This window comes from Nerophis lumbriciformis, linkage group LG17 (assembly GCF_033978685.3).
Source record: "Nerophis lumbriciformis linkage group LG17, RoL_Nlum_v2.1, whole genome shotgun sequence".
Classification (NCBI taxonomy): Eukaryota; Metazoa; Chordata; class Actinopteri; order Syngnathiformes; family Syngnathidae; genus Nerophis; species Nerophis lumbriciformis.
In genome coordinates, this window is record NC_084564.2 from 11,950,001 (window position 1) to 11,968,607 (window position 18,607).

Consider the following 18,607-nt stretch of genomic DNA (forward strand, 5'->3'; position numbering starts at 1 on the left):
GAAAACAAAAAAGGGGAACAGGATGGTGTACTCGATCGCTCCAGCTCTCCCGTGCCATGCCCCCACCTCACCTGAGATGGCATACTCTCCGTTGGGGGAGGCCACAGTGACAGCGGAGGCGTTTCCAATGCTCTCCACCGGGCCGAGGCCTACGTGGTTACTGAAGCTCAGCACATGCCAGCCCATCACTTTAGCCAGCTGTTGCACAGCATGCACCTGGTGCTGGGACATCTGCGACAAGACACCACCGTGTGTGAAAGGATGGAAAAGGGTCCGACTGAGACGACGGCAGCCATACCTGTGAGAGGAGGAAGTCCTGCAGCTCCTGCTCCTGGTGTGACAGAGTGATGACACGTCCATCTCTGTGCACCACCCGGATCTGCTCCACACCGATGTTGAGCTGCAGCTGGATGGACCTGAACACAAAGCCGCATCAGAGTTGCGCTTCCACATGTGCTTCTCTCCAGGGGAAAGGAAAGAAAAAGTCTAATGTGCGGCCTGGGGGGGCCACTTTAATCTCGCTATTTTTATTTTATTGGCTCAACATACTTTGAAAATGACATTAATTCATTATTGATTTATTTTTAGATATTACACTCATGTGCTAAGCGATTTGAACAAAACATATTAGCTTTGTATTGTAGTTGACAAAGCAGATAGTTCTCAAATGCCTGTGTGACCCTGGGGAACATGCTTTATCAGTATCATGCTTCAAAAAGCTGTGCACTACAAAATGTGCTCATTGTAGCCATTAATCCTGACTTCCTCATGATTTGAAAAAAATCGGCACCAATCATTTTATACATTTTTGTTTAGATGGTTAAAGTGTTTTGTATCTTGTGCTCCTAGGTTAATGTTGCTGATCAATTTTAATATATTATTAGGGACCGAATGTCCCTTTGCGACAGAGGACCCTAATTGTTTTCGTGCGTTTTATTCTTTATTATTATTATTCCGCCGCCTCTTTGAGCTCTAATTTGACCCCCTTAACAGGCTTCAAAACTCACCATATTTGACACACACACATCAGGACTGGTGAAAATTGCTATCTAATAAAAAAAACAACAACCCCAAAACTCAAAATTACGCTCTAGCGCCCCCTAGGAAAAACACAGACACAACTGCTTGTAACTTCCGGTAGGAATGTCGTAGAGACATGAAACAAAAACCTCTATGTAGGTCTGACTTAGACCTAGATTTCATACATTGACATCCTTCAGCAAAAATCAACAGGAAGTTGTCAATTCCCCCTTCAAAACAAAGGTTTTGTAAAAACAGTCACTTTTGCCTCTTTGAGCTGTAATTTGACCCCCTTAACATGCTTCAAAACTCACCAAACTGGACACACACATCAGAACTGGCAAAAATTGCGATTTAATAAAAAAATCCAACCCCAAAACTCAAAATTGCGCTCTAGCGCCCCCTAGGAAAAAACACAGACACAACTGCTTGTAACTTGCGGTAGGAATGTCATAGAGACATGAAACAAAAACCCCTATGTAGGTCTGACTTAGACCTAGATTTCATACATTGACATCCTTCAGCTAAAATCAACAGGAAGTTGTCAATTCCCCCTTCAAAACAAAAGTTTTGTAAAAACAGTCACTTTTGCCACTTTGAGCTGTAATTTGACCCCCTTAACATGCTTCAAAACTCACCAAACTCGACACGCACATCAGGACTGCCAAAATTGCAATCTAATAAAAAACAAACAAACCCAAAACTCAAAATTGCGCTCTAGCGCCCCCTTGGTAGAAAACACAGACAACTGCTCCTCGGAAGAAAACTCAGACAAAACTGCCTGTAACTTCCAGTAGGAATGTCGTACAGACATGAAACAAAAACCTCTATGTAGGTCTCACTTAGACCTAGATTTCATACAATGACATCCTTCAGCTAAAATCAATAGGAAGTTGGCAATTTCCCCTTCAAAACAAAAGTTTACTAAAAACAGTCACTTTTGCTTTTTTGAGCTGTAATTTGACCCCCTTAACATGCTTCAAAACTCACCAAACTCGACACACACATCAGGACTGGCAAAAATTGCGATCTAATAAAAAAACAAAAAACCCTAAACTCAAAATTGCGCTCTAGCGCCCCCTAGGAAGAAAACACAGACACAATTGCTCCTAGGAAGAAAACTCAAGACAAAACTGCCAGTAACTTCCAGTAGGAATGTCGTAGAGACGTGAAACAAAAACCTCTATGTAGGTCTCACTTAGACCTACATTTCATACACTGACAACCCCCCAGCAAAAATCAACAGGAAGTTTGCTATTCCCCCTTCAAAACAAAAGTTTTGTAAAAACCGGTCACCTTTTTTCAAACATTATCTCCTCTGAGCGCGTTTGTCGTGTCGGTTTCAAACTAGCACAGGAGAGAGATTGAACCCTTCTGATTAAAAGTTGACCAAAGAGTTTTAATTACTGCTCCGGTTTGGATTTTATGTGCCGTCAAAGTCGGTCCCGTTCATCGCTGCTTGCAGCTTTAATTATTTATTGAGTTTATTAAGGAGGCTGTTTGCAACTTCCCCTCAGTTACATTTGTCAAAGCAAAAAATATAACAAGAACACCATTGGCAACCTAATATTACCATTAGTTGAACATGTTTGATTTAAAACTTTCTCTTATGTTTATGTCATACAATTTTTATACCGGCCCGAATAAAATTATTGCCGTTTACGCCGGTCACTCACCCTATGTCGTCAACACGTACACGCAGGGAGCGCATGCACACATTGAAAAGCAGTCCAACACAAGCAAACAATTTGCAGTCCTTTTGTTGTTATAAAATACACATTCAATGATAGCTAATGCCAACTATCCAAATCGCTAACATTAGCCAACACCCAAAACTAATGTGCGTGCATGTCTTACATACGTACGTGCGTACACTTAAGGACATAATTATTAGCCCCCCCATCGAGAATTTCATTTTTTACTAAGAGCAATGCATTTTTCACACCGCTTTTCCAAGCATTCTACCCTCATTTTGGATGCTTCCAATATTTGCATTTGCACACAGGAACAAAGGTATTTCACAAAAACCGAGTCATAATTATTAGCCCCCTTAAATACTTCCAGCAGTTTGAGACACAGCATGTGTTGGAAGTCATGTGCTCTAATTAACTAAACCTATTTGAAGTCAACAGTGAACACAGACTCTGTCAGAGGGACCTGTAGAGCAGATCTAGTTCACGTTGGATAATTCAGGAATCAGAAAGCATCGTACCAAAAACAAAATAAATCAGTTTAGATTTAAAGCTGGGGTACATAAGTTATATTCTTTAAATAAAAAGAACCATATTAGCATCATACAGTATATCGTAACAGTAATCATTTCTGAAAAAAATCGTACGTCCGCGTGCTGTCTGCGCCTTATAATTAAGTATTTTAGTAAATAAAACCCCAAAAGACAAAATAATTTGTCTTCTTGGTGGTCAACCCCTCCAGATCCAATCACAGGACTTAGAGAAAGGAGGAGTGAGCAGAGCCCATGAAGGAGCCTCCTCATTGGCTGACGCGATATACAGTGAAGTGCGTGCACGGTGCAAACTTGTTGCATGGCTGCCGAAAACCCACCTGGAAAGACCGTAATACCTGCGCTTGCTGTTACAGCATGTACTGCTAAAAAAAAAAAGAAAAAAAAAAAAAAAGAGGAAATCAGAAGAAAAGAAAGCCGTTGTACGTCTACAAAAAAAAAACAGACGAGCCAAGACTTAAATATTGGTCCTTCGTATTCAAGATGGAGGGCATTGCGGGCCAGTATTGGACTAATTTAAATATTGTAATCTATTATGTCCCTATATTTTGTGTGTATCCTTTAGCGTGGAGACGTGTGTTACCGATAGTCTGCAACAAAATACGAACAAGGGGATCCTTCGTTGCAACTTCAGACTGTCTACCTATGCGTGTGCACGACTTTGTGCACTTCCAGAGAGGAGACTGGGAGGGACTATCAGCGAGGTGCGCAGAGTTGGGGGAAATATCATTGATACACACAAAGCAGGAAATGGAAACAAAGTTATCACAGCGTTTCCAAGTGTCAAGAACTGGAGTGAGAAGTATCATCAAGAAATTCAAAGACAGCCACATGGTACAAAATAAAGGCAGAGGTAGGAAAGCACACATTTCAGAGACTCTGGAAAGATGGTTAGTGAGAGCTGTGTGTAAAGACCCCAGAACAACTGTCAAGACACTAGTGAATGACTTGGCCAGGTCTGGAATTGTAGTCTCAAAGAAGACAATCTCTAGAGCCCTGCACAGGAATGGACTTTGAGGCTGCAGAGCAAGAAAAACTCCACTTCTGCAAAAAGACAACTTCGAACCAGACTGAAGTATGCAAAGGACAACTTGGATAAAGACTACACATACTGGAAGCGTGTCTTTTGGTCAGATGAAACAAAACTAGAGCTCTTTGGCCATCAAGACACATTACCATGAATTGATTAACGTGGACCCCGACTTAAACAAGTTGAAAAACTTATTCGGGTGTTACCATTTAGTGGTCAATTGTACGGAATATGTACTGTACTGTGCAATCTACTAATAAAAGTTTCAATCAATCAATCAATTCTGTTTGCAGAAAGAAGGGAGCCAAAAGAACACAGTCTCCACAGTGAGACATGGTGGTGGGAGTATTATGCTGTGTGATGCTTCACTGCATTTGGAACTGGGAATCTTGTCAAGGTACAAAGAATCCTGAAGAAAGAAGGATATTTGAAGATCTTGGGGGAAAAAAACAACCCTCAAGCAGTCAGCAGCAAAACTGGGTGTGGGTCGCCACCTTGTCTTCCAACGTAACGACTCAAAACATACGTCAGTCCTGGTGAGAAACTATCTCCAGAAGGTCAAGGTGAATGTGACTGATTGGTCTGCACAAAGCCCCCAAATGAAGCCCATTGAGACTCTTTGGGGACAATTGAAGACGAAAGTCCATGGCAGAAGACTGTCAAACTTAGGGGAGCTTGAGAGGTTTTCCTATAACAATAATTTGGACCCTGGTAGTTATTTTTTGGTAAAATAATTGTTTGTCTGTGCAAAGTAAAATAATGGAAGCACCAAAATAAAAGCAGTTTGGAAAATATGTTTATAAAAATTAGTTGCTCTCTTTAACAGTATTTGGAAGATACTTCTCCAAAAATGACATTTTAATGGGGGGGGCTAATAATTCTGTCCTCAAGTGTACGTCATTACGCCCTAGAAGACGTAAGAGGGCAGGATATAACGATTAAAATACATCGGAAAGTTAGCACCCTCTAGGCATCTTTGTAAATGTCGCAAACAGTCCCTTTTAAATTAAAATCTTCAGTTTCAAATGGTTGAAGTTGGTCGAATATGTTTATAGTATAAAAGAATACTAAATGTTTTCAATTTCAGGCAAATTCATGCACTTTAAATGTTATTTTACAGGCTAAAAAATGCTAGTGGTAATAATGTTAGTTATTCTTTGTTATACCTACGATGATCTATATTTTTCTTTTTTGTCTTCTTTATTGTTAATAAGGATACAATGTTATGCAGGTGTACTTATAACAGTTTTATGGCCAAATTATTATAAATAATTGAGAAGCACTGGCATATATTCACCTCCATTGGATTGGATTTAGCATATTTTATAGGAGAACATGTATCAAACCTCGATAGAAAATATTTGGACACCCCTGCTTTAGAGTGACCTTTGTGGGATTACTTTGTGGTATTTCGGTATCACTCCAACACATACTTGCAGATTTGCTCGTAGCCCTGAGAGGTGATCAGCACTTTGACACTGGACTCGTACACGTCGTTAATGTTGGACCAGTGAGCTTGGATCTGGGGGTCTTCAATCCGGCTGGCCAGACTATCGATGGTGCGTGCGGTCCTGCAAAATGAAACAGGTTAAAAGTTGTTTACGCATCACATCACAGGTCTAGAGCACCCTTAAAAGGTACGGTTTGCAACTTTCTCCAAGTTACATTTTTCAAACCAAAAATTATAACAAGAACACCATTGGCTAGCCTATGTTACCATTGGTGGTTTAAGAGAACAGAACTAATAAATAAATGTCTATATTTGTAATAATTAGAAGTTAAAAATTAAATAATGAAATGTAGGCTCCAGCACCCCCCGCGACCCCAAAAGGGACAAGCGGTAGAAAATGGATGGGTGTCCGCGCCCATGCCCACCGCACATGCTCACCCACAGGAAAGATCTCCACGTACTAAAGAATAAAAAACAGATCCAATGGCCGCCGTGCGAGAAAGAGAGAAAAAAAGAACAATATACAATGTAAAGCAAAAATATCTGCGAGTTTAAACAGGCAAGCTAGACCATAAATCCTTCCAAACACAGCCCTGCACCGTGGCGTTCTTCTTCTCCGTGTGCACGCATCCTGGAGGTTTGAACTAGCAAGAGGACGGGTCACAATAATCGAACGCAAGCACCCTCTAAGCATCTACCAAAATGCTGAAATGTGTCCCTTGCATCACGTAGCTACAATAAGCGACGCTGACTTGCTCATCTCCCTGCGAACACTCCCGCAGACCTCTCAATAATCCTGACTAGACCAAAGAGCTGATTGGTCAGCTTTCACAGAGGAGGATCCCTGAGCACAGGAGAGCCAACACTGTGCTTGAAATTGAGAAATTATTGTATGAGTGAAAGCAAAAGTGATTGGACATTTGCATGCAAAGAGTACCGTATTTTTCGGAGTATAAGTCGCACCTGCCGAAAATGCATAATAAAGAAGGAAAAAAACATACATAAATCGCACTGGAGCCCGGCCAAACTATGAAACAAACTGCGACAAATAGTCCGAAAAATACGGTACATGTATTGTGTACTTAATATCTCGGTGCACTGTAAAAATAATTACGCAGAGTGTTTGTAGGTTGTGGTGTTTTTTGCAATGACGCTTGTTTTGCACATCAATAAAACAAAATAAACAAAAATAAGATATATTTTATTTTTGTACAAAATGATTGTTACCTGTTGTGTCGCAAAAAAGTGTCTGTGTGTTTGTGTGTACATGTTGCGCACGCTTGGGTCCACATGACAGCGTACTCACGAGCACATATATATACACAGTATATGGTACTTGGAGAGCCAAGTGTTTTCTAAAAGGTGGTACTTGGTGAAAAAGGTTTGTGAAAAAGACCTTTTTTTTTTAACCGATTTCCGAACTCTAAATGGGTGAATTTTGGCGAATTAAACGCCTTTCTATTATTCGCTCTCGGAGCGATGACGTCACGTTGTGACGTCACATTGGGAAGCAATCCGCCATTTTCTCAAACACCGAGTCAAATCAGCTCTGTTATTTTCCGTTTTTTCGACTGTTTTCCGTACCTTGGAGACATCATGCCTCGTCGGTGTGTTGTCGGAGGGTGTAACAACACGAACAGGGACGGATTCAAGTTGCACCAGCAGCCCAAAGATGCGAAAGTGGCAAGAAATTGGACGTTTGTTCCGCACACTTTACCGACGAAAGCTATGCTACGACAGAGATGGCAAGAATGTGTGGATATCCTGCGACACTCAAAGCAGATGCATTTCCAACGATAAAGTCAAAGAAATCTGCCGCCAGACCCCCATTGAATCTGCCGGAGTGTGAATATATTAATTGATGAAAATTGGGCTGTCTGCACTCTCAAAGTGCATGTTGTTGCCAAATGTATTTCATATGCTGTAAACCTAGTTCATAGTTGTTAGTTTCCTTTAATGCCAAACAAACACATACCAATCGTTGGTTAGAAGGCGATCGCCGAATTCGTCCTCGCTTTCTCCCGTGTCGCTGGCTGTCGTGTCGTTTTCGTTGGTTTCGCTTGCATACGGTTCAAACCGATATGGCTCAATAGCTTCAGTTTCTTCTTCAATTTCGTTTTCGCTACCTGCCTCCACACTACAACCATCCGTTTCAATACATGCGTAATCTGTTGAATCGCTTAAGCCGCTGAAATCTGAGTCTGAATCCGAGCTAATGTCGATATAGCTTGCTGTTCTTTGCGCCATGTTTGTTTGTATTGGCTTCACTATGTGACGTCACAGGAAAATGGACGGGTGTATATAACGATGGTTAAAATCAGGCACTTTGAAGCTTTTTTTAGGGATATTGCGTGATGGGTAAAATTTAGAAAAAAACTTCGAAAAATAAAATAAGCCACTGGGAACTGATTTTTAATGGGTTTTAACCCTTCTGAAATTGTGATAATGTTCCCCTTTAACCATGACATACAGCAGCTTAACTATGGCATTTCAATATAATTGAATTAAGAGTATTGTTTGCAATGTTTCTGTAGCTTCTCCAGTCAACGACAAAGACCAGAGCTGTTGGGCCAATGTGTACCAAGCAGTGTTTACTTCGCAATTGAGCAAACAATTTCGAGGACCTCTATTATCTACAGATAGTGCGGTATTTCTGTGGTTTCACATAGCATCCATTGCTCAACGTTTACAGACTACAAAAGTGAAAGAATAACAGTCATAAGTAATAGCCTGAATAGACAAAAGTGGTTTACCGGCTACGTAAGAAGATGTGCTTGGCCTGCTTGATGATCTTCTCCAGGAGGCCCTCTCTCTGCTGCAAGCTGGCGATCTCGGCTTTGTCGTAGGCCTGCGGGCCAGCCAGGCGCATTCGTTTGTGGCCAAAGGGGGAGGTGGCGGGGTGCGGCATCACCAGGGAACTCAGCTGCTGCTTGTGAAACTGACATTAAGAGAGGTTATTAACGGTATGGTTTCATAAGGGCTTGAGTTTTGATAACAATTAGCATATATTTGAGTGATTCAGAGACACCAACAGTCTCACCTCACGCATCATCTGATGCAGGTTGTGTTCCAGAACGTAAAGATGGTCATCCGGTTTGGGCTTCTCTGGAGACGCTCGATGATTCTTCTTCTCTCCCGTCGAGTGGCAGAGCGAGATGGACAGTTGCAGACCTACAAAGTAAAAACAAGACCAATTGGAGCTGCAGATTTGTTTCTTTTTTTAAAGCAAGTGTTGCTATGAGTATTATCACCTGGGAAAGGCTGTGAGATGATCTGATTCTTCACAACAATGTGAGGGATCTGGGATTTTATCTGCACGGCTTCCCTGGACAGCTGCGCAAAGATCTCCTTACAGAGAAGAACGTTCTGAGCCGCCTCAAGCTTTACGTGCCACGGTTGAGAACCTGGATTAGAATAAGGATCAGAATAATGCTAAGATATTTAGAAAATGTCCTGTTTTCTGGTCTGATTCCACACCAGCTATGGTTTTTGATTGTCTCCTGAACAAGTTGACTGTTCCAAGATCACCGATGTCCGGAGATTGTTTCTGGATGGAAACCTGGAGACATTGGGAGCAGTAATTTGGTGAGGCAATGGCTGTTTCATCATAGTGCTTTTGTATGGAAACATTTATAGTTACCAGTACCAATATACTGTAAATACAGTGGTACCCCAATTTTCATGTGCCTCATTCTCTACATGAATTTGTCATTTATATTTATTTTGCATTGTTTTTTTTAATTCAAAATTACAATTATTCTTTATCAAATGTGTGTAGTGTTCATATTTATGGAACAGATTAATTGGGATTGTTTTTAAATTGGAATTGTTTTTATTTTATTTTATACAATTTGTTTTTTGTCAGACCTTTTGGAACAGATTACTAACAAAAGCCGAGGTACCACTGTATTGTATCAGTAAATATAATAGACACAATACTAATAAAGTTAGACTGGTGTTTAAGTTGTGTGCTTTGTGCTAAAACAGAATATGTAGTTGTAATGAGAGAGAAAAATAATTTATATCCAAAAACCCTCTACCTTGATATACGCAGATCCTTCTAGATCACTAGGAATCTGGACGTCAAGGGGGCAGTAGTCCTCTGGGATTTTTTTGTCCAGATCGATGTCTGTGTTCTTGAGCACCTCAAATGAGCCATGATGAGGAAAAAGTGAACCTGCGCGGGAAAAACATTGTTGTGATGAGACAGCAGACTTAAAAAGTCCTCACACACACAGCATGACAACTTCATACAGAAACATTTTAATAGACTTGACGGACAACATGGCTGCACACTACCAAAGGGCTTTATAACCTGCACTCCGGTAGCTAAGGTCTCCAAGGATCTTGTCTCCGACTTTGCGTAGTTTCCAATGTGAGCGCAGTCGCAGCAGCTCAGAGTTAAAGTCTCTCTGCCGCCGGTTTTCCTGGTTCTCCGCTACAGACTTGTTGAGCTTTTCTGCACCCTTCAGGAGGAGCTGTGCTGCTGAGGCCAGCGACTTCTTCTTACTCATCAGCTGTATCACCTGAGGACCCTAGATGAAGTTGTTCCAGGAGTGAGTGAAAATAGAACTTGAGATAAATATACACTACATGGAGAAAAGCGAAAAGGTGACTGTATATTTTAGACATTACATTTGCATACATTAGAATGTGTTTTCATTTTACCTTGCTTATTGAAGGATCCTGTGACACTGGGTCTAGCGCCATGTACTTCTTCTCCTTCACCACACAGAGGACATCATAGAGGACACACATCTCTGTCAGAGCACTGCGCAAGTTGTTTCGCACAGAGTCCCAAGGCCACAAGGATGGCTGGAACTTCACTGTGCCTGTGTAAGGAAATCGCATGTCGGATTGATATACAGAGAACATAACTGTAACTAAACTTTATGTAGAAGTTTGACTACAACCCATGGATAAAATACACAACCAGACCTGCAGGGAGTTAATTCAGGTGTTTAATTTTGTAGATAAAGGCAGATAACAGACATGACACAAAACTATAGTCATTTCAGAAAGCAACTTTTCTGGCTTTAAGAAACAGTAGAATATATCAAGAAAATAAATTGTAATAGTAACAGTTTCATTTTTAGATTACGCAGAGTGAAAAAATTATGGAATCATGAAAAACAAACAAAAAACACTACAACAACACACCACTAGTACTTTGTTGCATCACATACGTTTTTTATGACAGCTTGCAGTCTCTGAGGCATGGACTTAACGAATGACAAACAGTACTGTCCGTCAATTTTACTCCAACATTCTCTGATTGCTGTTGTCAGATCAGATTTGCAGGTTAGAGTCTTGCCATGGACCCTTTTCTTCAATTTCAACCACACATTTTACGTTCCACCATCATCATTCATCATTATTCATCACTGAATACGACTTTTATCCAGTCATCCATAGTCCATGATTGCTTTTCTTTAGCCCATTGGAACCTTGTTTTTTTAATGACGGCACCCGTTTAGCTTTTTTGTGTTGTACCCATTTCCTTTAGGTGGTTTCTTACATTTCAGTCACACACGGTGACTGCAGTTTCCGCCCATTTGTTCTGCTGTGCATTTTTTGTTTTCAAAACATATTGCTTGAAGTTTTCTGTCTTGACACTTTGATGTTTTCCTTGGTCTAATAGTATGCTTGCCTATTACGACCTTCCCATGTTGTTTGTACTTGGTCCATATTTTAGACATAGCTGACTGTGAACATGTTTTCTATCAAGATCTTTTGCAATATTGCGTGATGATTTACCTTTGTTTCAATTGACATCTCGTGTTGGAGCCATGATTTATGTCAATACACCTGGTACAACAGCTCAACAATGTGTGAACACTCCTTTTTAACTGCAGACTAATAGACGGATTTAATCTAATGCAGGTGTTAGCTTTGGAAATGAAAATATACTGTGTGATTTCCTATTTTTTTTCCTCATAATTGAGCAAGTCCATATTTATTTCACTCTGCTTGATCTAAACATTAAACTGTTACTGACTACCTCAATTTATATTCTTGATATCTTCCAGTGTTTCTTAAAGCCAGAAAGTTGCCATTTGAAACAACTATAGTTTTGTGTCATGTCTGTTATCTGTTTTTATCTACAAATTTAAACAAATGAATGAACATCCTCCAAATCTTGTGATTCCATCATTTGTTCCACAGGTTGTATGCATCAGCGAATTATGGTGTCCAAACTTCTCCTCATACCTTCTTCTTCCTCTGCCTCCTGCTTGCCCCACTCACGTTCCCTGGAGTCGACCTCAGCTCCATCCTCCTCTGAATCAGATCCCTGGCTGAAGTCGATCCTCTGTGCCAACTTTGCCAGGTTCTGGGACATAGACAGAGGTGGCACATAGGTCTCCGTCCCATCCAGAGCCACTTCCTGCACCTGCTTCTCGCAGGAGGACTCGATGCTTACTCTCACTCCTGGACCACTGGCCATGATGACAAGGCTGGCAGGTGGACAACAATATATACAGAATTATACTAGTGCTCCAGAATTAGAGACAAATAGCTTTATACTTTTACAAACCCCGTTTCCATATGAGTTGGGAAATTGTGTTAGAAAATACAATGATTTGCAAATCCTTTTCAACCCATATTCAATTGAATGCACTACAAAGACAAGATATTTGATGTTCAAACTCATAAACTTTATTTTTTTTTTGCAAATAATAATTAACTTAGAATTTCATGCCTGCAACACGTGCCAAAGTAGTTGGGAAAGGGCATGTTCACCACTGTGTTACATGACTTTTCCTTTTAACAACATTCAGTAAACGTTTGGGAACTGAGGAGACACATTTTTTAAGCTTCTCAGGTGGAATTATTTCCCATTCTTGCTTGATGTACAGCTTGGGTTGTTCAACAGTCCGGGGGTCTCCGTTGTGGTATTTTAGGCTTCATAATGAGCCACACATTTTTAATGGGAGACAGGTCTGGACTACAGGCAGGCCAGTCTAGTACCCGCACTCTTTTACTATGAAGCCACGTTGATGTAACACGTGGCTTGGCATTGTCTTGCTGAAATAAGCAGGGGTGTCCATGGTAACGTTGCTTGGATGGCAACATATGTTTCTCCAAAACCTGTATGTACCTTTCAGCATTAATGGCACCTTAACAGATGTGTAAGTTACCCATGTCTTGGGCACTAATACACCCCCATACCATCACAGATGCTGCCTTTTCAACTTTGCGCCTATAACAATCCGGATGGTTCTTTTCCTCTTTGGTCCGGAGGACACGACGTCCACAGTTTCCAAAAACAATTTGAAATGTGGACTCATCAGACCACAGAACACTTTTCCACTTTGTATCAGTCCATCTTAGATGAGCTCAGGCCCAGCGAAGCTGACGGCGTTTCTGGGTGTTGTTGATAAACGCCTTGCATGGGAGAGTTTTAACTTGCACTTACAGATGTAGCGACCAACTGTAGTTACTGACAGTGGGTTTCTGAAGTGTTCCTGAGCCCATGTGGTGATATCCTTTACACACAGATGTCACTTGTTGATGCAGTACATCCTGAGGGATATAAAAGGTCACGGGCTTAGCTGCTTACGTGCAGTGATTTCTCCAGATTCTCTGAACCCTTTGATGATATTACGGACCGTAGATGGTGAAATCCCTAAATTCCTTGCAATAGCTGGTTGAGAAAGGTTTTTCTTAAACTGTTCAACAATTTGCTCACGCATTTGTTGACAAAGTGGTGACCCTCGCCCCATCCTTGTTTGTGAATGACTGAGCATTTCATGGAATCTACTTTTATACCCAATCATGGCACCCACCTGTTCCCAATTTGCCTGTTCCCGTGTGGGATGTTCCAAATAAGTGTTTGATGAGCAATCCTCAACTTTATCAGTATTTATTGCCACCTTTCCCAACTTCTTTGTCACGTATTGCTGACATGGAATTCTAAAGTTAATGATTATTTGCAAAAAAAAAAAATTATTATCAGTTTGAACATCAAATATGTTGTCTTTGTAGCATATTCAACTGAGTATGGGTTGAAAAGGATTTGCAAATCATTGTATTCCGTTTATATTTACATCTAACACAATTTCCCAACTCATATGGAAACGGGGTTTGTATATACTGATATTTACATATTTATTAAGTGAAAAAACAAACACCAACTATACAACTTGTATAACAATTCTATGTTCACTATGTTTATACAAATGTAAGTTACCTTGTCTTAGACTGGAAAAGAACAACTGAGCTGTGTACTAAAACTAGGGTTGCCAACCGTCCCTTGAAAAATGTAATCTTCACATTTGTAGAGACAAAAGTATGCGTTATGCGTTTCATATTAAGCTGTCAAGGGACGCATTCGGTCCCGTATTTTCATAATCTTGAGAATAAAAAATTGTCCGTAAAATATAGAGAGTCCATCAAATGCACCTTTGATAAGAGTTCCCAGCAGGCTAAGGTTGAACCAATTGATCACCTGTCAAACCCATTGCGGTTTGACTTATCTGGCATTTTTTGTTTTGTCTTGCCTTGGCTACTATCACTCTGCCTCAGCGTGGCGGCAGTTAACTAGAATGATCTGCCAAGCTTCTGGCAATCGTACTTCAAATGTGACTTTTTACCAAAATTAAATTTTTCTGTAAAAAAAGTTAAAAGTTAAAGTACCAATGATTATCACACACACACTAGGTGTGGCAAAATTATTCTCTGCATTTGACACATCACCCTATGTGTCCAGTTTTATGATAGTCACACTACACTTTATGATAGTGACTACACTTTAAGATTGTCACACTACACATTATGATAGTTACACTACAGCTGAAGCTTAGAGGTGACAGAGCTTTCGCCATTGCTGCTCCCAAGCTCTGGAACGACCTACCTCTGAGTGTTAGACAAGCCTCCTCTCTTCCTGTTTTTAAATCTCTCTTAAAAACATACTTTTATTCCATGGCTCTTAACACTGAGTGATATCCATCCTGCAATGGCGCCCCATAATACACCTGCTGTGAACCTGTTTTTATGTTTTATTTTTTCTATTTTATTTATTTATTTTTTATCGTGTTCTGTTTGTGTTGTGTTGTGTTTGCTGGGTACTCGTATTATCTTTTAACCTGCCCTTTGTACAGCACTTTGGCTACCCCTGTGGTAAACTTTAAATGTGCTTTATAAATAAAGTTGATTTGATTTGATTTGATACAGGGGTCTTCAACAGTTAGCTGGTGATACAGTAACTTACCAAAGAGTGAAATGACAGTTTCTGCAACTTCTAATAGTTTTGTATGTGTTAAATTCAGAATTCTGAAAGTATGCTTCTATTCAATGATAATGATCACATTATAACCTAAAGACCATGGCCACAGGTGATCTAATTTAAATGTAGCCAGTTATATTGATAAAGGACAATCTCACCTCTCCTTTCTTTTTGTCAAAATAGTTCTCATACTGATGAAAGTTGGAGACCCCCCTCTGTCTTAAAGCTGCACACTAAATTCATACTGTTAAGTAGGAGAGATGTCTGTTTGAGAAATGTTTGTATATACTATGTTAAAGGGGAACATTATCACAATTTCAGAAGGGTTAAAACCATTAAAAATCAGTTCCCAGTGGCTTATTTTATTTTTCGAAGTTTTTTTCAAAATTTTACCCATCACGCAATATCCCTAAAAAAAGCTTCAAAGTGCCTGATTTTAACCATCGTTATATACACCCGTCCATTTTCCTGTGACGTCACATAGTGATGCCAATACAAACAAACATGGCGGATAGAACAGCAAGGTAGCGACATTAGCTCGGATTCAGACTCGGATTTCAGGGGCTTAAGCGAAATTGAAGAAGAAACTGAAGCTATTGAGCCATATCGGTTTGAATCGTATGCAAGCGAAACCGACGAAAACGACACGACAGCCAGCGACACGGGAGAAAGCGAGGACGAATTCGGCGATCGCCTTCTAACCAACGATTGGTATGTGTTTGTTTTTAAGTGTTGTAATGTTTTTAAGCTAAATTATTGGTAAACACAGTTTATGTATAATAATTTACGTAAAACCGCGAGTAATGAATAAAGTTTTCATCAATTAATATATTCTGTAGACATACCCTCATCCGCTCTCTTTTCCTGAAAGCTGATCTGTCCAGTTTTGGAGTTGATGTCAGCAGGCCAGGGAAGCTAGGGTCAATATTCTTCTCTTGATCATCTTCGGTGGCATAAGGGACGGTAGAAGCAGTGTGAGCCAAGACATCCAGGGGGTTTAGCTCGCTCGTCTGCGGGAACAAACTCCCGCCATTGCTTGCCGTGCTACCGAGGTCCTTTGTCCCTGAATAGCTCACACACTCCGGCAGATTCAATGGGGGTCTAGCGGCAGATTTCTTTGACTTTATCGTTGGAAATGCATCTGCTTTGAGTGTCGCAGGATATACACACACATTCTTGCCATCTCTGTCGTCGCATAGCTTTCGTCGGTAAAGTGTGCAGAACAAACGACTGACCATTTTCGTCGGCTTTCCCCACACCCTCGTATTTTGAACAAATTTCGTCCAAATTCTTGCCACTTTCGCATCTTTGGGCCACTGGTGCAACTTGAATCCGTCCCTGTTCGTGTTGTTACACCCTCCGACAACACACCGACGAGGCATGATGTCTCCAAGGTACGGAAAACAGTCGAAAAAACGGAAAATAACAGCGCTGATTTGATTCGGTGTTTGTAACGTGTTTGAGAAAATGGTGGATTGCTTCCCGATGTGACGTCATCGCTCCGAGAGCGAATAATAGAAAGGCGTTTAATTCGCCAAAATTCACCCATTTAGAGTTCGGAAATCGGTTAAAAAAATATATGGTCTTTTTTCTGCAACATCAAGGTATATATTGATGCTTACATAGGTCTGGTGATAATGTTCCCCTTTAAGTTAAGCAGGACAAATGTATATTTAAAAAAATATGTACTTTACTCTGTTCGTTGTGTTATTTTGCACAAAAAACATTGCTTATTCAACAACAACTTTCCCATACACTTGTGTTAGTCCAAAACCTGCAACATCTAATTCTGATTAAAGTCCAATAGTTTAAACATGTGTGTAGTCCAGTTGTTTCCATTTAGTCTTTGCAGCTAGTATAAACTCATTTCACACATATATAAAGGTAATACAAACCCAACATAAAACAGGTCGACCAGTTTCACAAGGTTTTCCTTTTTTAAGGAGTTGGCAACCCTAAATAAAGCAGAAAAGCTATTGTTGATATGTGCAGTATTTGTTAGCGAGCTAGGGTTAGCTGTATTACCACACCTTAAAAGGAAGTATACTCAGGTCAAAAAATCATTTTCCTCAAACATCTCCTACCTGATGTTTAGTCAACAGTTTTACATTGAAAAGTTAATCTCTCGAGTTGAAGTATTTTTTTCCAGAGATGTCGTGAGCCGCGCTCGTTGTTGCTTTCGGAAAAAAGGCTGAATAGCCGCCATTGAACATTTTCTTCTTCGCCATTCAAATAGGAAGTGGCCCCTCTAGATCATGGAAAATAGCGCCACTAGTGGCCACTGAGAGACACATACTGAAAAATCTTAGAATGCAGGGGGTCATTTTTTTATCTTTAGGGCTACACTCAAGTTTTAATGTGGGGACCCGGAAGGGTCTCAGTCATATACATATTAAAAAATAAGTCATATGTATATATATATATATATATATATATATATATATATATATATATATATTTTATTTTTATTTTTATTTTATTATTATTTTTTTTATTTTATTTTTTAAATTGAATTCTTAAGTCTCTAGCTCAACTTCAGATATAATTGTTTTCATGTTTTTTTGTTTATTCTGTGCCCTTTCTGTCAACAAAAACATTGTTTTTTATGTGACACAAATTATGCAATATTTTTTCAAAAAACTATATTACAAAGCGGAATTTTTGATGTGAAGTAACTGGAGCCTTGAATAGGTCAATAATTCATAACAACATAGATGTTTTATTTTTTTTTCGCAGTGGCATCTTTAAAGAAAAAAGAACAACTTTATGTTATTAGAGTGAACATTGCAACTTTTTATCGTTTCATTTCACCTGTATGCTTTTTTTCAATACAGTCTGCAAGGGATACAGTCCGTAAGCACACATGATTGTGCGTGCTGCTGGTCCACTAATAGTACTAACCTTTAACAGTTAATTTTACTCATTTTCATTAATTACTAGTTTCTATGTAACTGTTTTTATATTGTTTTACTTTCTTTTTTATTCAAGAAAATGTTTTTAATTAATTTATCTTAATTTATTTAATACATTTATTTAAAAAGGACCTTATCTTCACCATACCTGGTTGTCCAAATTAGGCATAATAATGTGTTAATTCCACGACTGTATATATCGGTGTCGGTTGATATCGGTATCGGTTGATATCGGTAGCGGTAATTAAAGAGTTGGACAATATCGGAATATCGGATATCGGCAAAAAGCCATTATCGGACATCCCTAATATCTATATCTATATCTATATCATACTTGCCAACCTTGAGACCTCCAATTCCGGGAGGTGGGGGAGGCGTGGTTGGGGGCGTGGTTAAGAGGGGAGGAGTATATTTACAGCTAGAATTCACCAAGTATATATAAGAAATACTTGACTTTCAGTGAATTATAGCTATATATATATATATATATATATATATATATATATATATATATATATATATATATATATATATATATATATATATATATATATATATATATATATATATATTTATATATATATATGTATATATATATATTTTTTTTTTTTAAATTTATTTTATTATATATATATATATATATATATATATATATATATATATATATAAGAGAAATACTTGAATTTCAGTGTTCATTTATTTACACATATACACACACAACACTCAT

The 18,607-nt window shown here is 39.3% G+C and overlaps 1 protein-coding gene across 1 annotated transcript in view; it reads right to left on the reverse strand.

Moving 5' to 3' along the window:
• The window catches only part of med17 (mediator complex subunit 17), a 17,608-nt gene extending 414 nt beyond the window's left edge, over window positions 1-17,194 (reverse strand). Inside the window, exons 1-12 of the mRNA XM_061972484.1 lie at window positions 17,053-17,194; window positions 11,953-12,197; window positions 10,411-10,574; window positions 10,058-10,277; window positions 9,783-9,919; window positions 9,220-9,301; window positions 8,994-9,146; window positions 8,783-8,913; window positions 8,496-8,680; window positions 5,726-5,863; window positions 299-416; window positions 72-231 (exon numbers count right to left, since the gene is read on the reverse strand). Coding sequence (XP_061828468.1) covers window positions 72-231; window positions 299-416; window positions 5,726-5,863; window positions 8,496-8,680; window positions 8,783-8,913; window positions 8,994-9,146; window positions 9,220-9,301; window positions 9,783-9,919; window positions 10,058-10,277; window positions 10,411-10,574; window positions 11,953-12,187 — 1,723 coding nt within the window. The 5' untranslated portion in view covers window positions 12,188-12,197; window positions 17,053-17,194. The remainder of the gene's footprint in view (window positions 1-71; window positions 232-298; window positions 417-5,725; window positions 5,864-8,495; window positions 8,681-8,782; window positions 8,914-8,993; window positions 9,147-9,219; window positions 9,302-9,782; window positions 9,920-10,057; window positions 10,278-10,410; window positions 10,575-11,952; window positions 12,198-17,052) is intronic.
• Window positions 17,195-18,607: the final 1,413 nt, after the last annotated feature.